Genomic DNA, 20,748 nt, shown 5'->3' with positions numbered 1-20,748 from the left:
AGTCCATAGATAATTCTTTTTGAGTTCTAAAACCTAACTTCTTTAAATGCCTGCTTTCTTGTCTTTTAGAAGTTATAGTATTATATCATGGAATGAATTCTGAAATTGGAACAAGAATGCCAAGTAGCTTGAGTTTTAAAACTAGTTCTGCTGCTAACTGGGTGACTTTAGAGATGTTATTAATATCCTTCATCAACATCCTTCAAATTGAGTTTTTTCATCTGTCAGAGAAAGCGAAGTCTGACAAGAGTTACAAGATCAGATAATGTTTGTGTACATCTTTATGACTGTAGGATGTACAGTGATGTCCTAAGACTTGTTTAATGATCTGCTTCATGTAGGGCTGCCAGTTGACTATTATAGGATGTGGTTTCCTGCAACATGCCTGATTTGGAAGAAGGGTGATGTTCATTTAACTGTTCCATCTACACACTGGGAATGAAGCCACAGAGCATGTATCTTACATGTAGCTGCTGGCTATATATGTCCACATCAGCCACACACTCCCTTCTGCTCTCTGAACCTTAAAGTTCTCATGGCTGGGGAACAGTGATGTGCTCCAGGGTACCAAGCAATGGATTCCTCAGTAGACATTGCTCTGTGAAATCAAAAGACAGGTTTTGTTTTGTTTTGTTTTGTTTTTTTCTTCTAGAATTCTGTGTAATCTTGCCTGCACTCTTTCTCAGGAAATGATTATTACTACATTATTACATAATTGTGATTAGTTATTAAGTAGTTTTTTATCTTATCCAATCATACCACCCCAAATTGGAAGAGCCTGCATGGTCATTTTCTTAAAACATCCCAGGGCGGAATTTCCCCCACTAGCACACAAAGGAGAAATCTATTTATCCTTTTGTTGTTTTAATAAATAAATATACATTCATTAGTGAGAGTTCAAACCAAAAAGTACGGGTGTGGGAGGAAGTACTCCTAATGTTAACCACCCTTACGCAACTATTACAAAAACTATTTTTATTATTGTGTAAAGTTCTTCTTGTCTGTATTTACATTCAACAATATCTTACATAAAACATTTCCTTAGCATTTTTAATGTTCCCTTTGTCCAGCTTAATGTCTCTAGCTTTGGGGTCATTGCCTGTGCCTTCTCTCACTCTTCTGTCTTGGATGTCTTAGTTGATTCAAGCTTGGACTTTGTCTTATCTCAGGTTCTTGGTATGCAAAATGTGTGGTTCACCTGTGTGTGGTGGCTCATGCCTATAATCCAGCACTTTGGAAGGCTGAGGCAGGAGGATTTATTGAGGTTAGAAGTTCAAGACCTGCCTGGGCAGCGTAGCAAGACTCTGTGATTACCAAAAAATTTTCAAAAAATTGCCAGGCATGGTGCCATGCTTATAGTCCCAGATGCTTGGAAGGCTGAGGCAGGAGGATCACTTGAGCCCTTGAGTTCTAGGCTGCAGGGAGCTATGATCACACCACTGCACTACAGCTCGGGAAACAGAGTGAGACATTATCTCTCTCTCTTTTTTTTTAATTGTGGTCCACTGACCAGTGGCATCAGCATCACCTAGGAGCATCTCATAAATGTAGAACCTCAGGGTCTTCCCCAGATATCCTCATTCAGAATCTGCACTTTAGGAGGATCCCCAGGTAATCTGTTGTTTGGCATTAATATTTGAGAAATATTGATATGGAAAGCCTTTCCTAACCTCCTAACCATGGCCTCCACCCATCTCAATGGAGTGAGTTAGGTGACCCATATTTGGTTTGCTTTTCATTCTCCCTGCATGTCAACCCTTTGAAGATTGCAATAAACTTGTATTCATCTCCACATCCCCAGATTCTAGCACAGTGCTTGACACAAGATTTTAACTTTGGGAATTGTTTCATTTTCCAATACAATGATTTGTAGATGAAGAATTGCAATGAGAATCTTCTTGTGCACTCAGAAAGGGTGCTCTCCACCATGGGACTGCAGTTTGTTAGAGGGTGCCCTTTCGTTGCAGTCTTTCTTTTAAAAAAACAGGCTTGGTGGGGAATGCTTCTCTGTGAATAAGTTCTGGAAGTCCACTGCCAAAACTTTATTTCTTCTGCTTTGTTAAATACTAATACCTCTGGGAGGAATGACATTTGAGGCTTGGTGTGAGAGTTGACCAGTTGGCAGGTTTTGGTAAGGGTTTAGGAGGAAGAGAACGCTTATCTGACAGGAGAGGATAAGGAGCACTAGGAAAGATATATGGTGGACTGTTGGAGAATTGATTTCTAACTCTGACAGGTGTTGGGATATTTTTATCTGGAATCTTAATGTAGGTCATTTTTTTTTCATTTAGAAAAACCAACATTTCTTATCTAAAAATCTCAGATGTGACTTTTTTCTCCAATCCTGACTCTCATCTATGATAAATTTCATCTAGCACTACATTCAATGTAAACCACTGATGCCCTAGGGAATTTTTTTAGATGTTTGTTTTAAAATTTTAGACAGTCAAAAGCACGGTACTTCTACACTGATGTTTCTAAGTTATATTAAGGTTTATCAGGCTGGGCATGGTTGCTCATGTCTGTAATCCCAACACTTTGGCAGGACAAGGCAGGAAGATTGCTTGAGGCCAGAAATTCAAGGCCAGCCTGGACAATATACTGAGACTTCATCTCTATAAAAAGAACACAAAAAAACATTAAGCAATAACTGAACTCTAGGGAGCTTTCACTGTATCCATGGATCCCTTGGTCTTTTCATTGTGGAAGGAATGTTTTGTGAACTTGGGGACAGATAATGTGATGGAGGGAGAATCAGCTCCTGAGCCTCTGCTTTTTGTTTTTCAACTACTATTTTAGATTCAGGAGGGCACATGCAGATTTGTTACAACGATATGTTGCAGGATGCTGAGGTTTGGGGTACAATTGAACACATCACCCTGGTAATGAGCATAGTATCCAACAGGTAGTTTTTCAACCCTTGTCCACTTCCTCCTCCCTCTTTCCTCCCCTCTTCTTCCTCTTCTCTCTCTCTCTCCTAGTTACCTTTTATAATCCCCAGTGTCCATTGTTCCCATCTTTACATCTATGTATACCTAATGTTTAGCTCCCACTTCTAAGTGAGAGTATGCATTATTTGGTTTTCTGTTTCTGCGTTCGTTCACTGAGCCTGTTTTGAGTAAGAGGAGAGATTGATTAGAGCTTTGGAACCAAGTTGTGCTCAGAAACAAGAAACGTCTGTCCTACAGAACTATTATTTGCTTTATTTGAAAGGAACAAGAGGCTCCTGGTACTGCTTACCAACAGCTCTCACAATTAGCCACACAGACTGCAAGACTAACAGGAGTATAATTCCAGAATGTGTGGCCTTTTTTCTCCTCTTGGGAGTCTACTGCTATATTATACTTACCCATCACCATGGACACAGCTCCAGGCGAGTTGTGAATTGGGGTTAGGTTCATCTCTTTTGTGGAAGAGTATATCAGGCTTTCTGGAATCTCTTATCTGAGTGTCTGTGATGATACTATTCATGGTAATTTGCCCAGACCTGGGACCTTGGGTGGGGTTTGTTAAGAGTCATCTGGCACCTTTAGAGTATAACTTGTTGAGCAATCTGACGCAGGTAAGCCACGTGGGATAGGTAAAACAATCGTTGTGTACTGTGCTCTATAACATCAAGTCATATTTTGAGTCATATTTTCCCTTGGGGTTTGTGGCCCATCCCAGTGGGAAGAGATTTTTAACACTATATTATTGTGAGGCCTAGTGGTGTTTTAAGTGTTGCTATTGGAATCTGAAAGCTGTGTGAATTTTTTTTTTGCTTTTTATATTTCGGGTTTTCTTTTAACGTTAAAGAATGATTTTTAGCCCTAAGCTTTGTTACCGCCCTGTTAATAATTTTGTGTGACTCTGGTTGAGCAACTTTTGAACGCCGATTTCTCTAGCTGAAAAATTATGTAAATATTGTTACTCATCATGAGTAGAAGCTCTAGAGATTAAAAAATTAAAACAGCAAAAGTATTACAGACAAGTAAAATTCGAGAAATGATAAAGTGGAGGCAGCAATAGCTACCAAAATATTCAAAAGAAAACGTGAAGTAAGACAAAGAATGGTTGTTTCTAACTACCCCTCTTAGTTCAAAGTCTGTGCAATGACCTTCACTCAAAACTTTTGCAAGTTGGGCACGATATCATTCTTATTGTACTTTATTATATGAACAATAAGTCAATTTGAACTGATTGTCAAGGGACCTAGTTTTGCCCCAGCTGTGTTTAAAGTACAATCTAAGCCAACTGAATTCACTTTTGTGACCTCCGGTATCACAATAAAATGAAAACATCCTCCATAACTTTACCCATCCTCTCTCCACAAAATATCCCAGTGCTTTGAAAGGTGCTTGTTAATTCATTTTCTTATAATAAAATATAATAGAAAATAGAGTGGGAACTATATATTTTTTCCTTTGGGGAATCCATAAATTACATTTTAAACATGAGGAAAATATGCAGTTTTGATAGTCCATTAGCACACTGAATTCTTTAAATTGGAATAGGCAGATGCAGTGATAAGTTTAAACATCCATTTAACATATGGAGAATGCCATTATAGCTGTTCAAAATACGAAAGCTGTGTGATTTCCGGCAGATCAGACACATTTTAAAAAGCACCCACTCAGAAAACTTCTTGAGCTCACGTTTCCCTGTGCATGTGGTTTTTAGTGTTGGGTTGCCTCTCCCTCAGTTGGCCTAGGCTGACAAATAAAGAATCCATATATCACATCTCATTAGAGATAAGGGAAGACATGGAAAAAGCAGAACCACTGATGGAGTACAGGAGTGAGTGGAATTGTGCTGCCTCAAAATACAGGTCAAGACACTAAGGCCTGAATCTTGTGAGTTTGTGCTACTGCACAATTACTAGACACTGATTTATTTATAAATGAATGAATGAGTGAGACAGGATCTCACTCTGTTGCTCAGATTGGAGTGCAGTGATGCAGACATAGCTCACTGCAGCTTCAAACTCCTGGGCTCAAGTGACCCTCCCAAATAACTGGCAATATAGGTGTACACCACCATTCCCAGCTATTATTATTATTATTTTTTTACTTTTAACAGAGACAAGGTCATGTTTTGTTGCCCAGGATGGTCTAAATCTCCTTGGCTCAAGGGATTTTCCTGCCTCTAACTTCCAAACTGTTGGGATTACAGGCGAGAGCCAGTGTGCCTGGCCTGGGCACTGATACAGCACCTGGCTGAGGCACCAAAGCATGCAAGAACAAGAAGAAAATAGACTTAAAACACCAGGAGTGAACCAACTATAACAACCTTTTATTTGAGCCTAATCAAAGGGACTTCCCCTTTTTAAGAGTGTAGTTGAGTCATGCTAGTGAGTATAGAAAGACCATACATCAACAGTTGTGAACAGAAGTGGGAATCATTTCTTCTCTTATGGCCCTGGCACCTAAAAATTAATGCCAAATGATGCCCAAAGAGGGGTCTGTGATGAGCAAAGCCTTCTCCTGATTGGGCCGTGGTGTTACTGTACTCTGGACCAGAGGTACAGCTCCATGACACTTTCTCACTCCTGATGGGAACAAATGAAGCTAGTTGTGTTCTACCCATCTTGAATGTCTGGCATAATCAGAGGGTTGACAGAGAGGGTCTCACAAAATCAGTACATAACTCTTGAAATGTATGCTCTTCATTATTTATGCCAAATAGCAAATTAAATAAATCATAGTGTTTTAGAGCTGAGAGCAACCTTGGAGATCATCTCATTTAATCCATTTTATAGATGAAAAACTGAGGCATGGATTTTTTTTTTTTTTTTTTTTTTACTAAAACCACTAGTAATTGCAAAGTTTTAAAAGTTTACAGCACATCATTTGGTTTTGACAGTGTTTTGCAGATCATCTGAGCTGCTTCCTGGCTCTCCAGCACATTGTACTAACTGGAAGGATGGGGAGACATTTGCTGTCCCCATGGGGAATGAAAAAGGAAACCATGTGGGATGGGGAGGAGCAAGAAAGAAGAAAAACCAGCTTCTCTAGGCTCCAAAAAATTTGAGGGAGATAAAGATATTAAGCACTGTGTTAGATGAAGTGATAGCTACAAAACATGTAATCCGTACAACAATCTTATGAGCACTATTCAACCTTAAGCTAACAGAAGAAGTCTCAGCTGTGGTCAAAAGATAGTTTTGTTTTTTGGTCTCTGTTTTTTGCTTTTTTTTTTTTTTTCTTTTCCTAGGCTGCCAACCTTAGAGAGATGGTGGTCAAACTGGGGCTTGCCAAGGTCATGTATTACAGAAGAGGCAGCAAAAAAGGCCTTGGCAGGGCCAGAAAGGCCAGAGAAGGTCCTGTTCCAAGGATTCCTTGGGGCCCTTTTCATCGAGACCACGTCCACACCATCCCTCAAGATAGGTATTCCCTCCTATTCTGTTTAAGCTGTTAGTTTTCCCTAGATTTCATTCTATTTTAATATTTTATATCCCTATAATCAGGCCCAAGGAGAAATGTTCAAATTCAATAATAATAATGATAAATTTAATAAGTATTTTCCATGTACATAGAAATTTATAGTTGCTAAAGAATTTTTATATGTAGCAGCAGCTCTTTAAGGAGCTGTACTTTACAGAAAACTGTAAAAACTGGGTCCCAGAGTTTAAGTGGCATGCCCAAAGTCACATAATTGGGAAAACCTCAAACCCAGGGAATGATATCCCAAGTCCCAATGCTCTTTATACCAGGCAGCTTTACAAATGATAGTTGGATTCTCAGGGTAGCCCTCAAAGATTCCTTTAACCCATAAAGGTATTAAATTATACCAGTATCTTAACCTCTAACCAACTCATATTTCCGTGGAAACATGCATAGGGTTTTAAAAACGTAGTTAAATACATTTTCTGGACACATCTCCCTGTAGATGAGGATATTCTAGCATCGGTGGTCGCTTCTTTTCCCTCAGTTTGAAAATGCAAGTGCACCAAGAGAGGAATGTTACTATAAAGTGTAGGCAATCTCAAAAGTCATTTTGAGCCTGATACTTTTAGGCAAAATAATGGTCCCAGTACAGTATACAGTTGTGGAAACAAGTAATGCAAAGTTTTTAAGTTTTTTAGCTCATTGTTTGCTATTCACGGAATTTGGAAGGACATCCAAGCATCTTCCTATCTCTCAAGCACGCTGGATATATGTGTGGCAGCTTCAGCTGATCCAATTGTCTACACAAAAAAATAACAGTGCCTTCATTGAGGGTGCCCATTTAACAAGATCCAGAGACAGCCACCTCGGTCCGCAGAGAAAAAAATAACAAATTTTTGTTAAAACATTCTCTAATGCATTTGCACAAACTAGTTAATCAATTAAATACATATCATCTTCAAAAGGGGAGAACTTCCCTAAGAACCTGGAATTCTGGGTGAATATGTCACCACTGGGGGCTAGGAATAAATACTGGAAGGAGGAGAAAGAAAAAAGTGGTGTGCACCAAGGATGGACTTCACATCCTTAGTTTTGTTTGTTTGGTGGTTAAGGTCTAAGCTATATGTTTGTGTCCATTGTTTGGTAGTAAGGTCTAAGCTATACATTAGTTTGTCTCAGTTGGGATCATATGAGTGAGTGGCTCCTTTACCAAGTGCATGTTAATCTGCCACCATAGCAGATTTTGGAAGGAGCCTGAAGCACAGAGAGTGTGTGTGTGCCTTGCAACTCAAGGTGTGGTCTCTAGACCAGCAGCACCACCTGGAAGATTTTAAAAAGGCGGATTCTCACACCCCTCAACCCCTAGACGTACTGAATCATAACCTGCATTGTAACAAAATTTCCAGGTGATTCATAAGTCAGGAAAGCACTGTCACAGATGAACCTGATAGTTAAAATGCTTGTTTTCCTCTAATTTTCAGAATGAGAAAAACAAATGATCTTCAAACTCTATATGCTCTCGAAGAAAACAGCAGTCAGGAATTTTTCCACTCCTGCTGTCAATATCATTGCATTCACAGCCCTGTGATATGATTATTTTATGTCTATTACCTTTTTGGCACCAGAGACCAGTTTTGTGGAAGACAGTTTTTCCATAGACTGGGGGTGGGGTGGAGGATGGAGGATGGCTTCGGGATGAAACTGTTCCACCTCAGATCATCAAGCATTAGATTCTCATAAGGAGCACGCAACCTAGATCCCTTACGTGCACAGTTCACAGTAGGGTTTGCGCTCCTATGAAAATCTAATGCTGCAGCTGATCTGACAGGAGGCAGAGCTTAGGTGGTTACCCAGCTACACTTAAGTCCTGGGTGGCTGTTCTGTCTCTTGTTCACCCTTAGAATCCCAGCACCCAACATGGTACTTGGAATCTAATAGGTGTGTATGGTGGTACTCAAGAGTCCCAGCTTCAAAGTACGACAAACATGGGTTGGAAGCCTCAGTTCATGCATCTATGAGATGGGATAAAGAATAACACCTCTTATAGGCTTATTGGGAGGAGTAAATGAACTGATGCATGTGGCATAGCAGAGCACCTGGTGTGTTGTAGCTACTCATAAGTGGCTAATATGTTGAACAAATGAAAGAATAGAAACCTTGTATACAAAGTCTTCAGCGGTCTAAAATGTGGTGCCCTGTTGCTTCAAATATATGAAGTTGAATTTAAAAATAGTATGCAAAGGAAGCCTGATAAACATAGGAAAGAGGTAGAATAGATCCATGAGAAAAGCCTGTGATTTAGAATCACAAGACCCGTGTTTGGGTTTCAACTCTCTGCTTTGCTAGCTGTGTGATCTCATGCAAGAAACAAGCTTCCTGAGTCTCGGTTTCTTGACCTAAAGGGTGGGGTTAATAATCCTCTTCGTTTCATGGCGTTATGCTTTAAAAAAGGGGGTGGGAGGTTTACAACTTGCAACATTCATTCATTATTCATTTTTGTATCCCTTATTCATTTTTGTATCCTCCTTATTCATTTTTGTATTCCGACCTCTCCAGACAAATAGCAATGCTCAATAATGCCTGTTTGCTTGAATGGATTACAGCATAAACTCTCAAGGGGGATAAAAACTGGATATTGCAATGGCTTGTGGCCTCCAAAGGTTAACCTTTATGGACAAAATCTCATTCCATAGCATTAGGGGATCCTAAAGGATTTCTTACCATCCTTAGGGGATAGAAAGGCTCCTTGTGAGTGGGGAGGAGGAGTGAGGAAGATGATTTTTAAAAACTTTGAGAAGCACAATTAGAGCTCTGACTCTTCAACTTGGTACCACATAAGAGCTCTTCAGGAAAAAGCATAAGGAGGGAAAAGCAGCTAACTAAAAGGCAAGCAGAGTGAACCTCTAGAAGAAGTAATAAAACAATTACCACTTCAGCTGGGCGTGGTGGCTCACACCTGTAATCCCGGCACTTTGGGAGGCTGAGTCGGGTGGATACCCTGAGGTCAAGGGTTCGAGACTAGCCTGGCCAACATGGTGAAATATGGGCATGGTGGCGGGCACCTGTAATCCCAGCTATTTGGGAGGCTGAGGCAGAATAATCTCTTGAACCCAGAAGGCTGAGGTTGCAGTGAGCTGAGATCACACCACTGCACTCCAGGCTGGGCTGCAAGAGTGAGACTCCGTCTCAAACAAATAAACAACCAAAACGAATTACACTTTCAAGATCTGGGTGATGTGATATATATAAAATAATTTTGCAAAACTAAGAGCTATAAACAAGTATAATTACTAAAGGAAAAGGCTTTAAGAAATATTTTCAAGTTGTATATGTTACCTGGATGTATTTCCATTAATATATTGATTTCCCCAGTAGTTATTTTATCCCTGACGGTGTAATTGGGGTGTCTGCTCCACAACTTCACTGGGATATTTCCCAGTTGAGTGGAATTTAGTGTGATTTTTTTTCTATCAAGGAGTTCAGTTATTGGTGTGGCCCCCAAACCTTTTGAAAGTAGATTCCTTTGTAAGGCAGACCCCATAGCAGGGATCCCAAGAGCAGGGCTGTTTGTTGTTATATCAGCATCCTGGGGTCTTCACATTGGTTCAAACAGGAAACTTATAGACAGAGGCTATGCAAACATTCCTACAGGTCTCTACAAATCCCATTCACTCACTTTTACCAGCATTTTTTTTTTTTTTTTTTTTTTTTTTTTTTTTTTTTTTTTTTTTGAGGCAGAGTCTCACTCTGTTGCCCAGGCTGGAGTGCAATGGCACAATCTTGGCTCACTGCAAGCTCCACCACCCAGGTTCATGCCATTCTCCTGCCTCAGCCTCCCGAGTAGCTGGGACTACAGGTGTCCGCCACCACACCTGGCTAATTTTTTTGTATTTTTAGTAGAGACGGGGTTTCACTGTGTTAGCCAGGATGGTCTCGATCTCCTGACTTCGTGATCCGCCCACCTCGGCCTCCCAAAGTGCTGGGATTACAGGCCTGAGCCACTGCGCCTGGCCTAATTTTTGTATTTTTATTAGAGACAGGGTTTCATCATGTTGGCCAGGCTAGTCTCGAACTCTTGACCTCAGGGGATCCGCCCAACTTGGCCTCCCAAAGTGCTGGGATTACAGGCGTGAGCCACTGAGACTGGCCGAAGTTGCAATTCTTTTTTTTTTTTTTTTTTAAGACAGAGTCTCACTCTGGACTTGGCCAAAAATGTTAAAATATAATTTGAAAAGATTTCCACAGAGCACAATACAGCACAAAAGGTCACAGCAGCCCTTGATACCCAATGTCTTTTCAGCCCTTTTGCTATTGTCAAAGTCTTACTTAGATTTCACATGTAACCCTTAGTATGTTACGGTGTTCCTTCTTTGCATGGTCAAAGGAGTTACAGACTATAAAGACAGCAAGCATGGAAAGTAGGGCTTTAGTTTCCACTGTGACCCAGACACTCAACTTGAACCCTGGGCTCTGAAATTGAACCTGAAATCGAACCTCTCTCTGTGCTAATTTGCCATGTGACATGCATTCTGCCACATTTCATCATCAATTGCACACATGAGGAGAGGAGCTATTCTATGCTTATGACTTTATTTTCAAAACTATCTGATTAAAAATGGATAAAAGGATAAGTGAAAATAATGTAATTATAAAAACACTTTACAGAACTATAATATGTGTTGTTTCTCATATATGTAGTTTTGTCTCATGTAATTTTTTTGAAAGAATTTTACTTTTGTACATGGAGCACTATAAATATTCTATTCTAAAATAGAAAGGGCAATCTTAAAAAATATTTTAATTCTGATTCACATAGAAAGTAGCAGATGGATAAATGATGATTCCAAGAAGAAAGGGCTAGGCTACATTTGTATGAAAAGAAGTGAATTTTTATTTTATTGTAGCTATCATTTTAGGTATTTTCTGGGGATTATCTTTTATTTTTATAGAAACCTAAATCATAATGACCATCAGTTTATGACATCATTACTATTCTTAATGTATACCACCAAAATCCATTTAGCAGTGAGCTATGATTTTTTTGAAGTCCTTAAATATACAATATGGGTCATTTGGTAGTTTGTCTTTCTTAAGGAGAAGAGTGAGTTGTACCAGACTTAACCCAAGATTCAGTGTAATCTGACCTCCTTTACTTGCCAGATACGCTTATTTGGTTTTTGGTTTCCCTGATGTGTGCTCAGCTCTGTGCTTCCTGGCAGTCTTGCCCTGGGGGATTTGCACAGGAGAGGGGAGGGAGTCTAGGCCTCCCCTCTGCTGCCGCTAGAGAAGGCCCTGAGCCCAACCCAAGACCACTAATTGAGGCAGTGCATGGAGACAGGGCTTTCTGAAAGATTAATATCTAGTAAGCTCCACCTCAGGATTAATGGCCTGTGACCTTCTGCTAATGCTGCAAGCTGCTTTATTCCTAGAAAGCTATGGACCTCCCACACTAAAGAATGTGATCTACAACTGAAGGGATTCAATATGTCAAAGTGGCCATGGGGAGTTTGGAATTCAGGATACAGCTTATTCTGGAGATCCAAAGACAGCTTACTAAACTCCCTAGAGGAAAATTTGGGCTCAGGCCCCAGTAGTGTTCTCTTCTTGGAAAAGCTGTGAACAGTTGGGGAGGTGGTAATGCTGTCTGTTTGTGAGGAGGATGCTTTAGCCTTGTGTTGACCAGAAGCCTCATTGGTTAAGCACATAGCAATGAAGAAAGAATGAAATCTTCTTGCAATGGCATGGCATTATTTGAAATATTTTTACCAACATGTTTTTCATTCTGATGTATCTTTCATGTTCCTGTAGTTTTTGTGGCCAGACATGAAAGTAGCAGTCTTTGCCAGAGGATGGGGGGACTGACTCCCCAGCTAGGATAGAGGTTCCGCTGCTGTGCCTTGGACATGGGATGCTGGAATTCTGGATTTGTTTGTCAAAGAAAGAGGATTTGACATTTCTAGAGGATGGGGAAAATGGACCTTTGTAGAAACAGAGAATGTGCTTTGTTAAAGAGTCATGACTCTTATCCTAACAAAGATATTTGGTCTTTTCAATGAAAACAAAACCAACAAACAAGCAGAGCCATAAGCCAGAGAAAGCAGCTGGCTTATGGCTGCTCATTTCTGAGGAGCTGCCCTAGTGCTCAGAATGGCTAAAGGATAAAAGTCAATGTGATCTTTCCAAACATGAAGGGGGACTTGGCAAGTTCCTCTGTGTGTTGGCGATTCAAGTTCTGTCGTTATTTAGCGTATGGTCCAGTTTAGAATACAGAACACCTGCCTTGTCATCCATAAAATAGTACCACAAAGGATAACATTCTACTCCATACAGGTACCTGTAGTCTCAGTGACTTGAGATCGATCCGGAGGCAGGTGGATCCCTTGAGCCCAGGAGGTCGAGGGTGCAGTACATGAGGATTGTGCCTGTGAACAGCCTCTTGTACTCTAGCTTGGGCATCACTGCAAGACCCCATTTGTAAAAACAAATGTTAAATATTCCATTTCTACGCAAATAAGATGTGGACATTTTGTAAGATTTTGAAAATTCCTAGATAGTGTGAACTTAAGGGTATGAAAGATCCATTAAAAATACAGGATGTATTGGCTGGGTGCCATGGCTCACACTTGTAATCTCAGCACTTTGGGATACCGAGGCAGGCAGCCTCACTTGAGGCCAAGAGTTCAAGATCCACCTGGCCAACGTGGCAAAACCACATCACTACTAAAAAATACAAAAATTAGTCTGGTGTATGCCTGTAATCCCAGCTTCTCGGGAGGTTGAGGCACGAGAATCGCTTGAACCCAGGAGATGGAAGTTGCAGTCAGCAGAGATGGAGCCATTGTACTACAGCCTGGGTGACAGAGCAAGACTCTGTCTCAAAAAAAAAAAAAAAAAAAAAAAAAAAGATACATGATGTATCAAGCTGCTATTTCAAACTCACTTCTGGTTTTGAATATGTGTATTGTGAATTTTAGTGGATTAAGAAAGTACATGAGGGAGAAAGGGGAATAACAGCAAAGAAAATTCCAACATAGGCAAGATTGGATAGCAAAACACTGGCAGTGGTTTCTGAATGCTAAGTTAGTGGGTGAGTTATTTTTTTTCTTGGATCTGTGCAAAATGGAGCAAACTCCTGATCCATCTTGCCCACTGCTTTGGGGCTTTTGCTTTTCCATGAAAAGGTAAGAAAATAAAACTGAGGTATCTTGCTCGATTCTAGTTCCTGTCCAATTACCTGATTTAAAAAATATATATATTTTGAGATATTTGTACCTTAAGATGTAGTTGTAAGAAATAATATAGAGAGATCCCATATATTCTTTATCCAATCTGCCGTGGTAGCATCTTGCAAACTTATAGCACAATGTCACAACCAGAATATGATGTCCATGCAATCAAGGTTCAGAACATTTCCATCACCACAAAAACATTTGTGTTGCCTTTTATAATCATACTCATTTCCCTCCAGCCCTCACCCCTCCTCTTAACCCCTGGCAACCACTAATCGGTGCTCCATTTCTATAGCTTTCCCATTTTAAAAATGTTAGATAAATGGACTTATGCAGTATATAGCTTTTGGGGACTTTCTTTTTTCTTTTTTTTTTTTTTTTTTTTTTTTTTTTTTTTTTTTTTTTTTGAGATGGAGTCTGGCTCTGTCTCCCAGGCTGGAGTGCAGTGGCCGGATCTCAGCTCACTGCAAGCTCCGCCTCCCGAGTTTACGCCATTCTCCCGCCTCAGCCTCCCGAGTAGCTGGGACTACAGGCGCCCGCCACCTCGCCCGGCTAGTTTTTTGTATTTTTTTAGTAGAGACAGGGTTTCACCGTGTTCGCCAGGATGGTCTCGATCTCCTGACCTCGTGATCCGCCCGTCTCGGCCTCCCAAAGTGCTGGGATTACAGGCTTGAGCCACCGCGCCCGGCGACTTTCTTTTTTCACGCAACCTAATTCTCTGGAGATTCATTCCAGTTGTTACTTTCTATCAATAGTTGGTTCCTTCTTATTGCTGGGTAGTGTTCTGAAGTTTGGATGTAGCACAGTTTGTTTAACCATTAACCTGTTGAAAGATATCTGGGTGGTTTCCAGTTTGGGGCTACTAAGTATAAAGCTGCTATACACAAGTTTTCATTTCTCTGGGGTATATGCCAAAGTGAGCAATTGCTGGGTGGTATGGTAGTCGCATGTTTAACTTTTAAAACTACAAAACTGTTTCCACAGTAGCTCTACCATTTTACATTCTCACAAGCAATATATGAGTGATCTAGTTTCTTCAAACCCTCGCCAACATTTGGTGTTGTCGCTATTTTTTATTTTAGCCATTCTGATAGGTATGTTGTGATGTCTCATGTAGTTTTAATTTTCTTTTATCTATAGGCTCATAATGTTGCATATCATTTAATATTATTTGCTCTCTATATATCTATATCCTCTTTAGTTAAATGTCTGTTCATTTTCCCATTTTCCAACTAAGTTGGTTTATTTGGTTGCATTTTGAGAGTTCTTTATTTTAGACACTAGTTCTTTGTCAGATATTGGGCTTGCAAATATTTTCTCCTAGTTTATATCTTGTATTTATATCCTCTTCACATGGGCAAAAGTTTTTAACTTTGATGAAGTCCAATTTACCAATATTTCCTCTTACAGCTTGTGTTTTTGGTGTCAAGGTTGAGAACACTTTGCCAGCCCCGATCCTAAAGATTTTCTCCTGTTTTTTGTTTTTTCTACAAGTTTTGTAGTCTTACATTTTACATTTATGCCATGATCCATTTTGAGTTTGTTTTTATGTAAAGTGTGAGACTTGCAGACACTAAGAGCTCTACTCCTGCCAAACACAACAGGAGCAAGCTTTGCCTCACTCCTATCCCCACTAGCAAAGGCTGCATGGGAAGGCTAGACCTCTATCCTTGCAAGACTGGGCCTTCTTGAGCACCTACCATATGCTAGGTCCTGGACTTATGATGGTGGAGTGAAAGCTCTCCAGGTATTTCTAATCTATGTCAAATGACTGCTATTAAGGTATTTTAGTGTGGACACACAGATGAAAGAGAAAGGAGATAGTTACTGGTCTGCCAGACTCAGTTAAAAATCTATCCCTTTCTAGCTGCATGATACTGGGAAAATTGCCCCACTACTCTGAGCCTCAGTTTCTTCATTTACAATAAGACGGTTTTGAGGATTAAATTAGATAAAATATGTGAAATGACTGGTGCATAAGGTGTTCAACAAATAATGTCATTCTTCTCCAAACTGATCCATTGTGGGTGCTAAAAAGTTAGCAACAGACCATTGTCAGAAAACAGAAAAAGGCTAGTTGTATACAGACCATTCTGAATTTTCTAAGGGCTAATTATCTGCTTTATAGATAAACTAGAAACCTTACGTTCCTGCTTCGTAGCTTGGTGGCCAGTGGCTTGCACAGCTACTAGGTACAATTAAATAAAGTAGATAAATGAAAATTTTATTCTGATTCAGTTGAAATTTCTGGAAAATGGAAGGACTTAAGAATAGAAACTGACATGGATGGGAACCAATATTGTTAAAATCTGAATTTTAGGTTTATCAACTATCATTAAATTGTAGAAAGATATAAAGTATTCATAAAATTAAATTCTGCTGCAAAATATGTAAGGAAATTCAACTTACTGTGTCTGAAGGAAAAAACTTAGATTGTAGTCAATATACCTAAATTTAGTTATTGACACTATTTAGGTACACTATTCATGTTAAGTTTTCTGATTTTTAAACAAGCCCAAGTTTATTAATTATTTTTGAAATCCTTCACTGAGTAGTATAACAATTCAGCTGTCACCTTTACTTTTATTCTCTTGACACTTGCCATTTTGTTCTTTGCCTTTTTTTAACCATCTCCTTTTTCCCTTAGAGAAAAACTATAAAATATCTACCTCCTCCCTTTTAATTAAAAAAAAAAAAAAATTCTAACAGCAGCATCTCCAGAACTGTGTCTGGGGATAATCACATCGTGTTGGATCTATCACAAATATTTTATTTTTACGCAATTGATTTTAAGCTAAATAAACACCTAAGTCATTTCTGAAATGGTCATAGAAAACACAGAAGAGCAATGTAGGGCTTAGGTGGAAAGTGGGGAAGAGAGTTAAGGCTCACACGTATATGCATGTCAGGTGATTTATAGCAGCATTCCATTGAACCATAGCAACCTTCTCCGTAACCATTCATTCCCCAAACACTGGACTCTCAAAGCAAACTCAAAGCTCATGCATTTCTCAGCCTCCAGAATTGGATTTGTCCCTCATCAGTTTCCTGTCTTACTGCCTCATTTAGTCAAAGCATGTTTTGAAAATAAATAGCTAATTCATATAAAGAAAGTACATTGGCCGGGCACGGTGGTTTACGCCTGTAATCCCAGCACTTTGGAAGGCCAAGGCGGGCAGATAACGAGGTCAGGAGATCCAGACCATCCTGGCTAACACACGGTGAAAATCCGTCTCTATTAAAAATACAAAAAAATTAGCCGGGCGTGGTGTCAGGCGCCTGTAGTCCCAGCTACTCGGGAGGCGGAGGCAGGAGAATGGCGTAAACCTGGGAGGCGCAGCTTGCAAGCGAGCCGAGATCGCGCCACTGCACTCCAGCCTGGGCGATGGAGCGAGACTGAGTCTCAAAAAGGAAAGTAAATTACTAAATTACTGCTTATTGATACGTACACTTTTAAAGTCGTTTATAATGCTTATCCTGTCGAAATTAAAAATCTTTTTGACTAGAAAAAGCCTGTGTTGATACTAGATATAAAACCTGGATAAACCTAAGTTTGGGGAATTCAGTACTTTAATTGATGTTGGTATTTGATACCCCACTAGAGGCCCTGCTCCTTGGGGTTATCTGCCAACATGATTCCCATCACATCAGACTATCAGGCAAGGGGAAAAAAAAAAGAAAAATTATTTTCATAGGAGTGACATTATACTAAGTTTTCATCAACTATTAATCAATGTGAGAATTGATCTAATAATGTACATTGAGAGTATAATTATATTATCTGGCTGACTTAATCTCTTTCATATGGTAAGATCGATTGACTTTTGGATATTTGGCGTGTATTTTTTCTTTAATTTTTTTCCATTGCTGGCCACACCCACTGAACTAAATTATAACCCTTTGCTTCCATATTTTCATGATATTAAATGCTTGCACTCTCTTTTTCCTTCCATTTTTACTATCCCAGTGTCCTGTTTCCCAGAGGAACAGTTCATTTCCACAGACAGGGAGAAAGCCTGGATGCTCAAGGTAAGGTTTATATAAATTATGTTGCATGACTCCTTACTCAAAAATCAATTTAAAGTGAGTAGTAATATTGTCCTTGTAACAAATTTATTTTCAAAATTCCAGTATACAATTAAAGCCAATATTTGAGTAAATACACTCTTTTAAAACACTATTTTTTCAAGCCAAATTCCATTTCCCAAGTGTACGGAGGGCTAATTAATTGCTATTAGCAATTCCTCTAAAAATGGTCTAGCCAATTAATTAAAGTTTGATTTTGAAAAATCTTATGATAGGTGGGGAGGGTAGAATATCAAGATATGGTCAAAATGAACTCGTGACATCGCTATTTATGAATAAATGATTTTTATTTGGTATGTTAAGAATCAAGGAAGCCACTCTGTTGGCTTTGAGAGGCAGAAAGAGAGAGAATGACAGTGTGCAAGCATGCTTGTGACAGAGATGAGGAACCTAGAAAGCCTCATTTTTTTCAGTTTGGGATTTGTCTTTGAGATGCAATCATTTTGACCTTCAGTTATTTCCAACTAGTACTCCAAGCCTTCAAGAGTCATCTCCAGGAGCCCTTGGAACAAAGGAACAATTAACTGAAATTCCACCAGATGGCAATATTTGGAAAGCCATTCAGAGAGGTCTCAAAGCTACAAGCTATTATTGTTCACACAGAATAGTCTCACAAAGTGTGGTGTGACATCCTATATTTCATCAAAGGTGCTCTAAACATCTTTTATTTTACTCCTATTTCTCCACAGCATCAAACATTTTTACTTAAAACAGTGTGGGGGGGGGGGCGTATTAGTTTTCTTCTTTTTACAAGAATTCTGGAATGATAAAATTAGAAACCTCATTCTTAAACAGTAATTCTCCAAACAGTAATGGTGAATATTAAAAGCTCAAATCAATGAATAATATACCATATTTGTTTTGGGGCCTCATTGTAATAAATGCTATGACTGGTGGTCATTTTTTAAATATTTGCAAAGAGAAACTGAAATTCTTCTACTTAAAGAACAATAGCATTTTAAGAAGTTGTCTTGATATTAAAATTTGCAGGTATAAATTTCACTGTATTGACTTGGAATAATTAGGTTTTTTTAGCGTGGATGAATAGATGTTTTCCCCTTTTACTCTAGTGAAGGTGGAAATATGGAGCACTTTTGTAGGCTGAGGTGGGCGGATCATCTGAGGTCAGGAGTTCAAGACCACTCTCGTCAATATGGCAAAACCCTGTCTCTACTGAAAATATAAAAATTAGCTGGGCGTTGTGGCACATGCCTGTAGTCCCGGCTACTCGGGTGGCTGAGGCACGAGCATCACTTGAACCCAGGAGGCAGAGGTTACAGCGAGCCAAGATCGCACCACTGCACTCCAGCTTGGGTGACATAGCGTGACTCCGTCTCAAACAAACAAAGTGGAGATATGGTACCCTGCATGGTGTCCCAACAGCTGGAATATTCGGGGGCCAGAGCAGGCTCTAGAGCGGAGTTGGGACAGGGGTCAGTGGAAAGATACCTGAGGGCATTAGAAATAGGAAGAACCAGGAAGAGACACCATCGAAGCTTTCTGTGTCTGCAGCCACAGATCATGAGTGCCCTTTGGAAACTGATCTTGTACTGCTAGCCCTTATAGTAGATGGTCCATATGTGGGGTCTGTCTGGGACAGTCCTGATTCAATTCTGTGTTCCTGGAAAATAGTCTAGGTAGCACCCCCTTTCACCCTCCAAACGTTTCATTTTGGATGATAAATTATATGATCATCCTATCTTGCAGGGTGGTGAAGAGAAAGTAATAAGAAAAGGTGGCCCATTACCTAAATAGGGTGTCGCTTTATAAATCTCCTTATATGTGGGGGCATGGGACAAATGTGTATTTAAAGAGCCAAATTGTAAACATTTTTGCCTTTCTGGTCATACAAGTGTTAGTCACAACTGTTCAACTCATTGTAGTGTGAAAATAGCCAAAGATAATACATAAAGAAATGGCCTTGTCCAGGCGCTGTGGCTCACGCCTGTAATCCCAGCACTTTGGGAGGCCGAGGCGGGTGGATCACAAGGTCAGGAGATTGAGACCATCCTGGCTAACATGGTGAAACCCCATCTCTACTAAAAATACAAAAAAAATTAGCTGGGCGTGGTGGCGGGAGCCTGTAGTCCAGCTACTCGGGAGGCTGAGGCAGGAGAATGGCATGAACCTGGGAGGCGGAGCTTGCAGTGAGCCAAGATTGCACCACTGCACTCCAGCCTGGGTGACAGAGCAAGACTCAGTCTCAAAAAAAAAAAAAAAAAAAAAAAAAAAGGCTTGGCTGTGTTCAGTAAAGCTATTTACAAAAAAAAAAAAAAAAAAAAAAAAAAAGGACTACACTTGGCTTGTAGACCATCATTTGCACATCCCTGATAGATAACAGAAATGGGTTAAGGTGGTCGGAAATGGCAGAGAACCAGAGAGACAACCATCATTAATCCCTCTCCCTTCTCTCTGTATCCCTTCTGGGTTGCACCCTCCTTTATTTAACCCTTTCAGGAACTAGTACAGTTGACCCTTGAACAGCATGGGTTTGAACTGCACGGGTTTACTTATAAGCGATTTTTTTTCAGCAAATGCAATCGAACCTCCATATCCGTGGATTCCAAATATGCAACCAAAAGTGAACTGAAAATACAGTATTCATGGTATGTGAAACCCATGGACAGCTAGCTTTTCATATCGCTTGATTCAGTGGGCCAATTGGGGGACTTGAGCATGAACGGATTCTTGTAGGGGAAGGAAGGTTCTGAAACCAATCCCCTAGGGAAAGCTGTATTGATCATTTCCTCGAGTGAGTGATCCTATCTGCTATTAAGTGGTTCCTGAGATTCCTTTACTGGGTGTCACTTCTTGTTTCTCATCCAAATCTGTTCCTGCACCACACACAACATGCTTGTACTTTATACCTCATGATGTATAAGACTCGGGTATCACCTGAGTCTTATAATAAGAAAATGAGATGTACCATAGGAGAAATACAGTTATAATATAATGGGAGTTTGGGGAGGGGAAGGTAGAGATGACATCTGAGCTGAGCCATGAGGGTCAGTTGGTTTGGAATACTCAGGGATGGTGAGGTTAGCTATTCATTCCATAAACATGTATTG

The 20,748-nt window shown here is 39.9% G+C and overlaps 1 protein-coding gene across 2 annotated transcripts in view; it reads left to right on the top strand.

Annotated features, from left to right (window-relative positions):
- The window catches only part of MAPRE2 (microtubule associated protein RP/EB family member 2), a 163,926-nt gene that overhangs the window by 10,533 nt on the left and 132,645 nt on the right, over positions 1-20,748 (top strand). For both annotated transcript variants that reach the window (XM_007974267.3, XM_007974270.3), the window contains exon 2: positions 17,562-17,623. Coding sequence is in view for 1 of the 2 variants with exons in the window: in XM_007974270.3 (XP_007972461.1) it covers positions 17,562-17,623 (62 nt within the window). In the remaining variant the exon portion in view is untranslated. The remainder of the gene's footprint in view (positions 1-17,561; positions 17,624-20,748) is intronic.

This window comes from Chlorocebus sabaeus, chromosome 18, assembly GCF_047675955.1.
Source record: "Chlorocebus sabaeus isolate Y175 chromosome 18, mChlSab1.0.hap1, whole genome shotgun sequence".
Classification (NCBI taxonomy): domain Eukaryota; kingdom Metazoa; phylum Chordata; class Mammalia; order Primates; family Cercopithecidae; genus Chlorocebus; species Chlorocebus sabaeus.
Note: the sequence above shows the minus strand (reverse complement) of the source record. Positions and strands in the feature narration are given on the sequence as shown.